Genomic DNA, 14,516 nt, shown 5'->3' on the forward strand with positions numbered 1-14,516 from the left:
TCCGCGACGGCGCCCGGCACGGACGCCACGCACAGTATGTGCTTGTCACCTAGTGGGAAGGATTCTAGCACTTCAGCTGGGTTATTGGCTCAAACTGTAAATAGTGTCTCAAACACTGTCTTACCGAGTGCCGCTTGTGCTCGCCCTCGCTCATGCGCTCCTCGTACTCGGTGTAGTCGTCCGCGACGGCACCCGGCACGGACGCAACGCACAGTATGTGCTTGTCGCCTAGTGGGAAGGATTCTAGCACTTCCGCGGGGTTATTGGCTCAAACTGTAAATAGTGTTTCAAACACTGTCTTACCGAGTGCCGCTTGTGCTCGCCCTCGCTCATGCGCTCCTCGTACTCGGTGTAGTCGTCCGCGACGGCGCCCGGCACGGACGCAACGCACAGTATGTGCTTGTCGCCTAGTGGGAAGGATTCTAGCACTTCCGCGGGGTTATTGGCTCAAACTGTAAATAGTGTTTCAAACACTGTCTTACCGAGTGCCGCTTGTGCTCGCCCTCGCTCATGCGCTCCTCGTACTCGGTGTAGTCGTCCGCGACGGCACCCGGCACGGACGCCACGCACAGTATGTGCTTGTCGCCTAGTGGGAAGGATTCTAGCACTTCCGCGGGGTTGTTAGCGTCGATAATCTGGAAATAAATAGAGTATTATATAGGTAGCGTAATGCTCAGCAATACATCTCTAATAAGTAGGTAATCAACTTTTTCTACGAGTGTTATCCCTAATTTTGTTAATGCGCAGTACACATATAGGGCCAGGCCAATGTAGGGAACTTTGGGGCGGCACAAGATGGCAATATCACGTCCTGCCTCCAAACATAACAGCGTCACTAATGCTTTGGTTTCCTCCGAAAGCGGTGCCGTCATATAGCGGCCGTCTCCATACAAATACTACGACATCCATATTTAGCCGTATTATTTAGTATGGAGACGGCCGCTATATGACGGCACCGCTATCCTAGGAAAACCGATGTTTAAATCGGCCTTCGTCGACCTTAACATGTGTGCTGGGCATTAATAATGTGAGAATTGACGCTGTGTTGAAAGCACTTTACTCTGGAGAATCCGCATTTCCGTAACTTTTGACTGCGCCAACAAAGCCTGTGTAAATAAAATACCCTAGTTGCTAACCATGACAACTCCCTTGTTCTGCGTGCTGGCGCATATCCACACGAAGGAAGAGAGATTCTTCTCCGAGTGCTCGAGGCTATGCGTCGACTGCAGCTGCCGGTTGATCTGCTCCACTTCGGGCGAGTGCAGCGACGCTTTGCTCATTTCTTCCGCTAATAAAGAAAATAATGAGCAAAGGTTAGAAAATTAATCCTAGTGAGGCTTCAGGCCACCCCACACAAGCGTCTTCTGAGCGTTGGCGTCTAGTCAGCGCTACGGAAAATGGCGTCGCTGCGCAGTTGCGTCGACGTTGCGTTGAGCAGTAGCTATAGAGTTGACTAGACGCTGACGCTCCGAAGACACTAGTGTGGGATGGGTCTTACAGGTATTTTTTATTATGAAACTTAAAAAGACCTTGCCACTTGAAGCTAATAAACAAGGGGTATTGTGTTGTCCCACAATAAAACAACGGCATACTTTTGGTTCGACATGACAATTTCCCAACAATCTTTGGAAAATCAATCACCAAAAAATTCTCATGTCCAATCACAAGTATGGCGTCGTTCCATAGTCTGCCCCAACAGACCATCTCAACTACTAGATACAATCAACATAAGACTAGAAGTCACTATACATAAGCGGTCCCGTACAAATGCAGTATGAAAGAGGCATCACTAATTTCAGCTACGCCCACAATTACGATCAGTATTCGTGTACTTAAATCAAAAAATATTTACAAATGTGAAAATATAGGGGTGTTACTCGGACTAAAAATTGTCGTGACTTGCGCTTTGTAAACGCTTCATAATGCGGTGTCTGTAGCAGGGATGTTGCGGATGCCGATTTTTTGACATCCGCGGATGCGGATTTTTAAAGGCTCACATCCGCGGATGCGGATATCAAGATAGGTACATAAAAAACATCAAATATTACATTTTAGTAATTTTTATTTCAAAAAACCGGCTAAGTGCGAGTCGGACTCGCGTTCCAAGGGTTCCGTACATTAAATCCCACTCACGCTTGACTGCTCATTTCTAATAGGTTTTTTGGCTAACGACTAAATTACCTAGCGTCTAGCACTAGCGTCCGCAACCGCGGAACTTCCGCATTATTTTCAACATCCGCAACTGCATACAATGAATGCGGAGTTTAATAAAAAGATATTCGCAACATCCCTGGTCTGTAGTCTATGGCTGCCCCCTACGGATCAAGCCGGCTACCTGTACTAAAAAGTACGTTTTTATCTCACCAAGACACAGCGTGTTGTCCTTGTCGTCCTCTTTGGCGTAGAAGACGCTCTCACCGATCATGCAGCCACCATCCGGGGTGCGCCCGCCGCTGAGGTTCACTCCCGCAGCGCACAGCAGCGTCATACGAGGCTCGCTTTCCGCTATGGGCCTGGGAACAAATGGTTATTTTACACACTGTCTCTATGATAGTGTATATACAGAGTGCTTCCTGTAACAGGAGCAATAAATTAAACTGTAGGCTGTACTCCTCAAACTGACCAACATTTGTTCAGCAACTTTTGAAAATAACACAGGTTTTGATTTTTATTACACTTTAAAGTTTATTCTAAGACGCAATGTATTGCAAATTTTGTTATGTTTAAAGCGTGACAAGCAACGTCAAACACACTGATGTCAGCGTATATTGAAGGCAATATTTATTTTGTATGAAAAAGAGGAAGTCTAAAGGATTCATAATTTTTAAAAGTTGCTGAACAAATGTTGGTCAGTTTGAGGAGTACAGCCTACAGTTTAATTTATTGCTCCTGGTACAGGAAGCACCCTGTATGTACACCGAGTTTTTATTGAAATCCGTTAACTTCGGGGTATGGTTAAGTACGTTTAAGAGAAAACTAAATGGCATAATTAATTAAAAAAAATTAGTTTAAAAAGTAATTAAATGTAGCATATAACATTTTTGTAACACGGGCATTACATTTAACTCAACCAAACAATTGAAATCTGTGACATATCAATGTCATTTCGAACATCGATCGACCGAGATTGTACTTAAGTTTAGTATGTAATATAGGAACTCATTCTAAACACTAATCAATATGTAAACCGGCTGTAAGGCAAGTGTACACGCTTGTAGTGGCCTTATAGGAAAAAAAATAAATTATTGATTATCTCCGAAATGGAGTTAATTAGAATATCGGTGTCTTTGAGAAAGTTACTTGATTTAAGCTCAGGAATGCACCCTTGGATTTAACGGAAATAAAAAAAAACACGGTGTATAGTTGTATGATAATGTAACATATAAGACTTAACTTTTTGTCAAAGAACGAGACTGCAAGAATTACATGTTAGACAGTGGGGCCATTTTTTTTACTGTAATCGGGTTTTTATAGATCTTTATACTAGTTAGTTGAACGCCACGTATGCACTGGGCCCCATGTACAGTCGCCATCAGATATATCGGAACGGCCAAGGTGTTCACAATATCTGAACACGCACTATAATGCCTTGACAATAGAGGCGTGCTCAGATATTTGTGAGGCGCCTTAGCCGCTCCGATATATCTGATAGCGACTGTACCCGGGCGGTACAACTATTTCTTGTTGCTTTTCTGTCCCGTCAGCCAGGGGACAAAAGTAGCACAGATTGTTAGAAGAAATGTTGAACTTTGTTCTACTAACATGCTTAGAAGATGGCTTTTATCGAAAAAGCTAACCTACATCTACCATAAAAATGCGCGTTTGTTTAATTTAAATACTAAAAACCCGGGTTTAAGAGCCTTGACGCAAGCGAATGTAACCATGACAACGAGTGACAAGTTGATTTACCCACACCTACCACATCCTGCCCCCAGGATCAACAGGGTTATTCCCACTAGTTACCACCAAGTTCTTACCAGTGGTAACTACTGGGAATTTTTTTCCCACCTTTTACCACTGGTAACTACTGGGAAAAATAATTCCCAGTAGTTACCACCAAAATTTTGTTAGGGTTAAATACTAATAAAGACAGTACAAAAAAATTAAAAATAAATATAGTGATTTAATAAATCATTATTAAGTCAATTAGTGTTTTAGTAAACTGCCTTAAAAGTGACGAAAAAATATTGAAACAGTTTAACTGGTACTAGTACAAAAACTATAATATATGCAAGATAAATTTAATAATCCATTTAGATTATTTTTAACTGATTTTATTCGGTAATTCAAAATCACTCTATATTTATACTATACTATTTTATACTGTTTTTATTAGTATTTAACTCTAACAAAGTTTTTAGTGGTAACTACTGGGAATAAAAATTCCCAGTAGTTACCACTGGTAACAACTTGGTGGTAACTAGTGGGAATAACCGGATCAACATTTACATACCTGCAGAACACGGGAACGGGCACTGGAACGCCGCCAGAGGAGAGGGAGGTGCACGGACTTGGCCCCTTCTGACCCTGCCCCGTCTTGCCCGGCAGGCTCCAACCGTACGCCTGCGTTCGGCCGTCCTCTTTACGCACATGAGCCCGCACCTGAGAGAAAACATAAATAAATGTTTTGCGATCGATCTTCTTGGAAGGGATTAGATATAAATAGATGAATAAGTTAATGATTGGTATTAGCAGTTATAAAATGTCGTATATGTTTTTGCAAGGTACACGGCCGGAGAGTAACTCTTTAGCTCATATCAGAATGATACTGAATAAAATCTGTAGACTAACAGTAACTAGGATGCGTTTCGCTTAGTTTAATCACCCAGGTCATTGCTTAAATACTGTCATTTTGACTTGTCTATTTGTAGGAAAGGATAAAACATAAATAACCTTGTTTAGACTTGTAAAAGTTATATGCATAAGGGGGTGGGTGGATCAACTATTTCTTGTTGTTATTCTGTCTGGTCAGCCAAGAGACAATAGTAGCATAGTTTGTTAGAAACCATTGTACACCACCTTCTGACACGCTTGGTAGACGACCCTCAATGGAATGGATTTATAATATCACAAAAAAGCGTGTTCGGTGAATTTAAATAAAAAAATATTATAGGACATTCTTACACAGATTGACTAAGTCCCACAGTAAGCTCAAGAAGGCTTGTGTTGTGGGTACTCAGACAACGATATATATAATATACAAATACATAGAAAACACCCAAGACTCAGGAACAAATATCTGTGTTAATCACACAAATAAATGCCCTTACTAGGATTCGAACCCAGGACCGCGGCTTAACAGGCAGGGTCACTACCCACTAGGCCAGACCAGTCGTCAATTTAATACCTAATAATCAGGTTTTAAAGAGTGACCCAAGAGAACGTAACCATGGCAACGAGTGACAAGAAAAAGTTGATTCATATACAGGGTGGCCAAATAAGAGGTATACACTTTATTTTTGAAATTTTATTCTATAAAACATAAAAAATATTAAGTATTCCTTGTTAAATATAATATGTAGGGTCAGCAATTACACATGGAAAATAATGTCAGACAAATGTCCCCCTCTAGCAGCATGGCAGATGCGAACCCTTTTCATCGCGTTTTTCATCACTTTTTCACACATTTCTGGCGTTATCTCAGCGACAGTGTTTCGAATATTTTGTTTTAATTGCTGAAGGTTCGTTGGCCTATTAGCATAGACACGTCCCTTTAGATAGCCCCACAGAAAAAAGTCAGGAGCTGTTAAATCAGGCGATCTTGGGGGCCAGTCAATGTCACCGTTTCTCGAAATTAATCTACCGGGAAACGTTATTTTTAATGTTTCTATTGTTTTTAATGATTAAAACACGTTGTTCCGTCGTAAAACGCTCCATAATAAATTTGCCGTATCTACACAAACTAATTTTCATGCAATAACTGTCATATTTACCGCCAAAATAAAATGGTGCCAAAAAAAAGTTGTATACCTCTAAGTTGGCCACCCTGTACCTGTCGGAACTGCTCGCTGCGCTCGTGCCGGCGGTGGTGGTGGTCGGTGAGCTGCGTCTCGAGGAAGTCCGCCTGGGTACGGGAGTGCCGCATGCCGGACTGCGGTGCGGCGACCGCGCGCAGGTGCGGCGTGGATAGGGGCCGCGCGGGCCGCTCGTTCCCGCTGGAACCGGGAATAGGCTACATGACTAATTTTTTTTTATGGTATCAATCGATCGGGTTTGTTTTTAGGATCAAATGTCTATATGGGACCCATTGCATTAAAGTAACACAAAAGTCAGAAATTGTAGTCAAAGTCCGACAGTCGCACTTCACTCGCGAAACGCCCTATACAAAACGGCCAGAGGCCGTGACGTCATCGCCCACGTTGTGGTATGGACAAAACAAGAAAATTGCGTTTTTGTCGGTGAAATATTGCGTTTATGTATATAGTTGCTATACAATATTGTTTTTGGTGAAATGTAAGGAATCGAATGGTACCCTTACTTTTATCGTTTTTGGAAGTTAAAAAAAACTTAAATTTTGAAACTTTCAGGTCCTGTATTTTTGTAATTTTTCAATATTTTATTTTATTATCCACATTATTGTGATAAATTGCTCGTTTGCTATCTATTTTACTAGATTTTGTTATAAAATTCAATATGTGTCAACATCCCTATTATCGGTTAATAGGGTATTTTCCTACTAGTCTAATCTTCTTCTTCCTCGCGTTATCCCGGCATTTTGCCACGGCTCATGGGAGCCTGGGGTCCGCTTGACAACTAATCCCAAGAACTGACGTAGGCTCTAGTTTTTACGAAAGCGACTGCCATCTGACCTTCCAACCCAGAGGGGAAACTAGGCCTTATTAGGATTAGTCCGGTTTCCTCACGATGTTTTCCTTCACCGAAAAGCAACTGGTAAATATCAAATGATATTTCGTACATAAGTTCCGAAAAACTCATTGGTACGAGCCGGGGTTTGAACCCGCGGCCTCCGGATTGAAAGTCGCACGCTCTTACCGCTAGGCCACCAGCGCTCCTACTAGTCTAATCAGTTACTTTTTTAGAACTGTCAAAACGATTTGCTAATATGGAATTTATATGAAACATTGCATCGCGACGACACCGTCAACTCACCTACTTTTTATATTTCTATCCGATTTATTAAATAGAACTTCGTGTTTAAAAATAACTCCTATTTGTGTTTTCATAATAATTATCTGGTGCTTAAATTTATGCATGGAGTAAAATAATTTATTTTAAATACAGTATAATACCCTATTGAATGTTCTTTTTAATAAGGTTATAGAAGGTAACCGCCGGTAGCCGCTCGCATGACTCCTTGGCGTAGTCTTAATACAAAAAAATACATAGCCAAAATATCAAATAAAAAAAAAACAATCACAGTATTTGTAGCCATCTTAAATGATCGTGAAGATTTATAGTATGTACATGAATATTACAAACATGTTCTAATGATCATCATAACAATCTCGCATCCACAAACTACCTGTAATAAGTGTAATAACTGGTCATCGTGAAACGCCAATGTTAATATACTTTCAAATTACCTCGCTTAAATTTGTGCAAGAATAAATACGATCGATACAGATACAGATCGTCGATAAATACGTCAAATTAATAAAACAGGAAATATATCAAACTAAACAATCGCCTTGCAGTGATTTAACTATTAATAGCTTTTATTACGGGCCTTGCATAGTTAATAAAACATGTAATACTCAATTCAGCTGTCCCATAATTCTTATAGATAATAGCGTGATGGAACTTTGAGATCTCTTGAGGCAAAGAGCCAATTTAATTAAGGAACTCTGTTAACTTTATCTAAATTGTCCAAACAACAAAATGATGTGCAGTATAAAAAAGCATTTTTTTTTTGTGGAGATGCAAGTGTTTTTTTTTTAATAATATTATTGGTAGTTCGCACTGTGCATGAAATTCGGTCATCAAATAATACTAAAGCAAGCTTGATTGATTAGGATTAAAACGTGTAAGGTCAATCGTCAGTATTTATTTCAAAATCAGCCTACTTTTGTAAGTTGATTAGAAGTTTTTATCCACAAGATAATAGCTTATGTTCTTCCAAGTACTGAATCACAGGACACCGGAAACCAAATTCTAAAATCCTTTAAATAAAATGTAAACAAATCTAGATCAAAATCGGTTTACAGTTTAGGCGCTTAGGGCCACCCCACATCTAGCGTCCTTCGAGCGTCGGCGTCTCGTCGGCGTCTACAACTCTATGGCCCTGCTCGACGCAACGTCTACGCAACTGCGCAGTGACGTCATTTTCCATAGCGCTGACCGACGCCGACGCTCGAAAGACGCTAGATGTGGGGTGGCCCTTAGATGCAACAAATAGTCGTACACATCTGTGTATTGTGTGTTAGAGGGGTATTAAATGCGATGCTTAAAGGAGTCATGTTATTTTTTATATGACCATTCAATAGTTTTTGCATACATACGAGTTTGTTTAGAAGTGTAAATGATTAACATTAAAATTAATTAAATTAAAATTCAAATATACTTTAAAAAATAATAATGTAACATAAATTCGCGTAGCCGGTCAACTAAAGTCATAACATTTCGAATTAAAACTGTAGAAATAATCGATTTTACACTTTAAAACACATAACAATCAATAATGAAATTCGCTTTAGCAACGAGATTGGTGCTGAAACGCACTTAAAATTTTGCGTGAGTTAAATAATGAATGGGATTATGTTGAAAGACAAATATTTTCAAACAACCTTAAATTATAAATTAGGAACAGACAGACTAGGGATACTTAAACCAATCATGACTAAAAAAACATCTAGATATACACATATGGTAAACCCCTTCTTTTGGCGTCGGGGGTAAATATAAATTCAATTACTATAAACTAGATATTGTATTAGAGAAAAAATCTAACGGCAGTCTATCCTAAAAGAGCAGTGAGCTAACGTAGTTTAACGGCAGTAAAAGAGACAACTTCCTAAAACAGCAGTTAGTTGACACACACTCCCGGCCAAAATTATGGAAACAAGCTTGTATTACAGTAGAAAAGTGTGATTTTTTTAAGCGATGGATTGTATACTACACATTGACAATTTAATAAAAAAAATGGTTAAAATAATAATACAACATTATACAAGTAAAATACTCAAATGCTGGCTATGATAGTAGCCAGTTCAACATTTTGTAAGGCAATTAAAAGGGTATTTATTTACTTTTTAATAATAGTTTAGGATGTTTTGATATTTGTCCTGTACTTTTATTCTTTTGGGCCTGCCTAATGTAAAATTTAGAATTCAAATGTACCTACAACCATAGAGAAATATAGTAATACAAGAGTGCTCACTCCATACATCAGTTCAGACTATTAATTTCAGTGTCTACTGCTTAACAATAGATGTAGCAGTACTGATAGTTCCGCTACTCGATGCTAGATGCTAATAGTCTTTTTGGTACTAAAACTGATGTATGGAGTGAGCACTGTATGTATTTTTTTCTCTATGCTACAACAAAGCAAATAACCTTGATTCCATACTTTTGGCGTTGGGTGTACGGCCTTACCTGAAGAGGTTACTAAAAAACTTCCATATGCTCTGCTTGTTTTTCTTGTCCATGGTGGAGTCGACGCGGCTCGCGCGCACCATCTCCGTCCAGCGTACGGCATCCTGTAGCTCCATGAAACGCTCCTGGGAACAACATTTATTTACTGTCACCTGCAGCCTATATAGACCAGGGATGTTGCGAACATCCGCATCCGCAACCGCGGAACTTCCGCATTATTTTCAACATCCGCATCTGCATCCGCATGCGCATAAAATCGATGCGGAGCTTATGATGCGGATGTCGAACAAGTCGGTACAGGAACGTCTTAGCGGCGGCGTAAGTGCTAGGTAATTTCGTCATTACCTATAACGAAATCGTCTAGATAGAAAAGTCGGCCAAGTTACTGTTTATTAAATATAACGCACATATATTCTTGCTCAAATATTAAACGTTACGTTTTTTTAATAAATAAAAAATACTAAAAATGTAATATTTGAAGTCCTAATGACATCCGCATCCGCGGATGTGAGCCTTTTAATATCCGCATCCGCATCCGCATCCGCGGATGTCAAAAAATCTGCATCCGCAACATCCCTGATATAGACTACCCGTCCCTCTTTTATTAACATAGAAAACACGGGTAGTCTACCTCGCCGCGAGATACTGTCGCGCCAATCATGTGCTAGGGGTGCAGAAACGTGCATAACGGGCAGTCCGTTATAAGGAAATCTGTAACTTTTTACCTAATAACAAGTTACTGTTAGGGCTGATTTAGACGGCGCGCGAACTCGCATGAGGTTTTAGTTACATTGCGGAGTGTTGGTTACGTCCAATTCAACCGACCGATCAAAACCCGCAATGTAATGAAACTCGCTTGCTTGCTTATCCTACTTTCTTTGTCTCCTTTGCGCCGAGACGTCAGCTCCTTTGGTGAGACAGCTTGTCCTGTTCGCCCGCGCTGTTGCTGACCGTCTTGTATCATACCTTATACTGGTACCTCTCCATGAGCACCCTGGCCATCTCGACGCGCGTGAACCGCCTCCGCTGCGACATGGGCACGTCGGCTTCGTCCTCATTTTAGCTGCCAGCGCTGTTGCTGACCGTCTTGTATCATACCTTATACTGGTACCTCTCCATGAGCACCCTGGCCATCTCGACGCGCGTGAACCGCCTCCGCTGCGACATGGGCACGTCGGCTTCGTCCTCATTTTAGCTGCCAGCGCTGTTGCTGACCGTCTTGTATCATACCTTGTACTGGTTCCTCTCCATGAGCACTCTGGCCATCTCGACGCGCGTGAACCGCCTCCGCTGCGACATGGGCACGTCGGCTTCGTCCTCATTTTAGCTGCCAGCGCTGTTGCTGACCGTCTTGTATCATACCTTGTACTGGTACCTCTCCATGAGCACTCTGGCCATCTCGACGCGCGTGAACCGCCTCCGCTGCGACATGGGCACGTCGGCTTCGTCCTCATTTTAGCTGCCAGCGCTGTTGCTGACCGTCTTGTGTCATACCTTGTACTGGTTCCTCTCCATGAGCACCCTGGCCATCTCGACGCGCGTGAACCGCCTCCGCTGCGACATGGGCACGTCGGCTTCGTCCTCATTTTAGCTGCCAGCGCTGTTGCTGACCGTCTTGTACCATACCTTGTACTGGTTCCTCTCCATGAGCACCCTGGCCATCTCGACGCGCGTGAACCGCCTCCGCTGCGACATGGGCACGTCGGCTTCGTCCTCATTTTAGCTGCCAGCGCTGTTGCTGACCGTCTTGTATCATACCTTGTACTGGTTCCTCTCCATGAGCACTCTGGCCATCTCGACGCGCGTGAACCGCCTCCGCTGCGACATGGGCACGTCGGCTTCGTCCTCATTTTAGCTGCCAGCGCTGTTGCTGACCGTCTTGTATCATACCTTGTACTGGTTCCTCTCCATGAGCACTCTGGCCATCTCGACGCGCGTGAACCGCCTCCGCTGCGACATGGGCACGTCGGCTTCGTCCTCATTTTAGCTGCCAGCGCTGTTGCTGACCGTCTTGTATCATACCTTGTACTGGTTCCTCTCCATGAGCACTCTGGCCATCTCGACGCGCGTGAACCGCCTCCGCTGCGACATGGGCACGTCGGCTTCGTCCTCATTTTCGCCGCCCGCGTTGTTGCTGACCGTCTCCTGGTAACAAGTCAACGACCTATAATATTCGTACTGAACACACTAACACAAAGTTCCTAGTAAGAAGTCTTAGAGGGCGTGTCAGTCACGCATAAACTTTCATAAGTTTCTGTGGCGCATCTTAGTTTTAAGTTCTTTGTATTATGTTTTTGTGATATGTAAATAAAAAAAAAAAACAAAAAATAAAGTCATTTATTGGCTGCTTGATGTTGCTCTCTACTCAGTAAGTATTGGTACTTTACATAGGGAGAGCACAAAAACTTTAGACAGATAATTCAACTTAATACAAGATGCATTAATGTGCCTATGCGCCTTCAATACTAAAAAAAAACTAAATACATAATGCCTTGTAGGGTAAACACCAAGGGCAATAGTAGTACTTTATACTACCAATAATTAAGCGTATGTACATAAAAAGAGCCGCCTCCCTTCTGCGCAAGGAAATTCTGCCTGTGAAGACGTGCCTCGCTCGAATCTTTATTTCTCGTGTGGGACCGTCTATTTAGCAGTTTACTTAAACAAAATATTATGAGATATAGCTTCTTGCCGTTTCCCCATATTCTAATAGGGTATTTGACTGTATTTAAAATAAATTATTTCACACCATGCATGAAATAAAGCACCAGCTAATTATTAGAAAAACATACATAGCAGTTATTTTTAAACACAAGTTCTATTTAATAAATCGGATAGAAATATAAAAAGTAGGTGAGTTGACCGTGACGTCACGGTGTAATGTTTCATATACAGTGAAACCTGGATAAGTGAGACTTCAAGGGACGAGCAGATTTGTCTCACTTAAAGAGGTATTCCACTTACCCAGGCTCTCAGTTAGCCAGGTACAAATACATTTCTGTCTCATTTACAGAGGGTCCCACTAATAGAGGTGAGAATAGAGGATATGTTTCAGTTATAGAGGTGGTTAATAAGGTATTTTGTAATAATCTTTAAAAATAAATAAGGTACCTAAAATAATCCTTGTCCCTAAATATTTTTTAAGTCTGTTCAAATATTTATTCGAATTTATTTTGAATGATTCTCCAAAGGATAGATTTTATCATTTTTTTTTTATTAAACGTTTTAGAAATCCATTAAATGAAAATTTGTTTATTTGTGTTACTTATCAAGATTTCCGCTTTCGTTTCGATAGTTTTAACTACATAAAGTGACTAAATGAAACTTGAAGTCGTTTAGACACAATTAAGCAAATGCGGAAATTGTGGATAGACTAAGAGTTAGTAAGAATACGAAAATTGATCAATAAAGTCCAAGTTAGAGAGGTCATAGATTGACGTTATCTCAGATACAGAGGTAAATTCCTATAAAATTCTAAAAAAACAATTAGGAAAATGTGATCTTATAAATGCAGTCTCACTAAAAGAGGTAAAATACACTCTCTGTCTCAGTTATAGAGGTAAATGTGACTATAAAATTACAACAACTAATCCCAGTTATAGAGGTTCGTTTTTTCTCACTAACAGAGGTAATTCAGTACTAAAGTGTCGGGACCGCACCATGAGTCCCAGCTATAGAGGTTTCTCACTTATCCAGGTCCCACTTAACCAGGTTTCACTGTAAATTCCATATTAGCAAATCGTTTTGACAGTTCTAAAAAAGAAACTGATTTGACTAGTAGGAAAATACCGAATTTACCTTCAAATGTCTCAACTCCTCCTCGAGCTGGGTGACTTTCTCCCTGAGCTTCTCCCTCGCCGCGCTGAGGTTCGACACTTCCTCCCTGAGGATCTCCTGCTCGCCGGTCAGCTCGTCCACTTTCACTATGAGGTCGTCCTTCACTACGTTCAGAGCGTTCCTGGGGAGTTCAAATAATACTAAAGTTAGTCACGTAACCATTCAGATCACTTCAACTGAACTAAATTAGTTAATAAGATTTTTAATTGAAACAGGAACGTCATCTTTTAAAAAGACGGTAATTGACAGGCTTAAATTAAATCCACCAACGACGAATTGACTTGTGAGGCACTAACTAGAATCAACTGTGGTAACTTTTCCCTAAAACTTACTCTTGTTATAACTTGTATAGATACTGTTACCCCAGTGTCGCTAAAGTGATTGTTTTATTTTGGTCGCTTTGTTATGCATTTTTGCGTAATGTTAAAAACCTGATAATGTTGGCTGGTATTTACTACAACATGGTAAGACCCATAAATCTATTTTTATAACAAGTGAATCATAGTCGTATCATGTCATAAAAATATATATTTAACCTACCACGAATCGCCACCCTCCACATTAACCTTTCATATGTGGTCAAAAACCTCGGTAGCGCCGCAGCAAAAACACTTCTCGAAAAATAAGTGCAAAAAGATGACTAAAAATTCGGTCAGAATCCTTATCATACAGTCAGCAGCAATAGTTGCTAAGCGGGCCAGGTGTTCAAAATGATCTTGACGCGACTTTATTGTTAAGAGAATAAGAGCGCGTCAAGGTAATTTTGAACACCTCGCCCGCTTAGCAACTCCTGCTGCTGACTGTACCACCCAGACAATGAAGTAATTTATTTTTTTCGTTTCGTATTCAAAACAATTCAAATTTGTGGGATAACGAGGTTACATGCCAAAGACACGTATATACGACGTGTTTTGTGTCAGGCTTATCAAGAAATGTTTAAGGATTACGAGTAATAATATAATTCGCTACAATTCAGCTTATGTACAACACATTTCAAATGCAATATATGCAATTCATGAAGCTAATAAAAAACCGTGTTCTACTGAACTGAGGCGCTGGTGGCCTAGCGGTAAGAGCGTGCGACTTGCAATCCGGAGGTCGCGGGTTCGAACCCCAGCTCGTACCAA

General features: G+C 40.9%; 1 protein-coding gene across 1 annotated transcript in view; it reads right to left on the reverse strand.

The window, feature by feature from the left end:
- Positions 1–14,516, reverse strand: part of LOC134660938 (JNK-interacting protein 3) — a 57,350-nt gene that overhangs the window by 17,864 nt on the left and 24,970 nt on the right. The window contains exons 9-16 of the mRNA XM_063516824.1: positions 13,351–13,510; positions 11,575–11,697; positions 9,553–9,677; positions 5,993–6,155; positions 4,454–4,602; positions 2,365–2,513; positions 1,137–1,288; positions 483–635 (exon numbers count right to left, since the gene is read on the reverse strand). Of these exons, the coding sequence (XP_063372894.1) occupies positions 483–635; positions 1,137–1,288; positions 2,365–2,513; positions 4,454–4,602; positions 5,993–6,155; positions 9,553–9,677; positions 11,575–11,697; positions 13,351–13,510 (1,174 nt within the window). The remainder of the gene's footprint in view (positions 1–482; positions 636–1,136; positions 1,289–2,364; positions 2,514–4,453; positions 4,603–5,992; positions 6,156–9,552; positions 9,678–11,574; positions 11,698–13,350; positions 13,511–14,516) is intronic.

This window comes from Cydia amplana, chromosome Z, assembly GCF_948474715.1.
Source record: "Cydia amplana chromosome Z, ilCydAmpl1.1, whole genome shotgun sequence".
Classification (NCBI taxonomy): Eukaryota; Metazoa; Arthropoda; class Insecta; order Lepidoptera; family Tortricidae; genus Cydia; species Cydia amplana.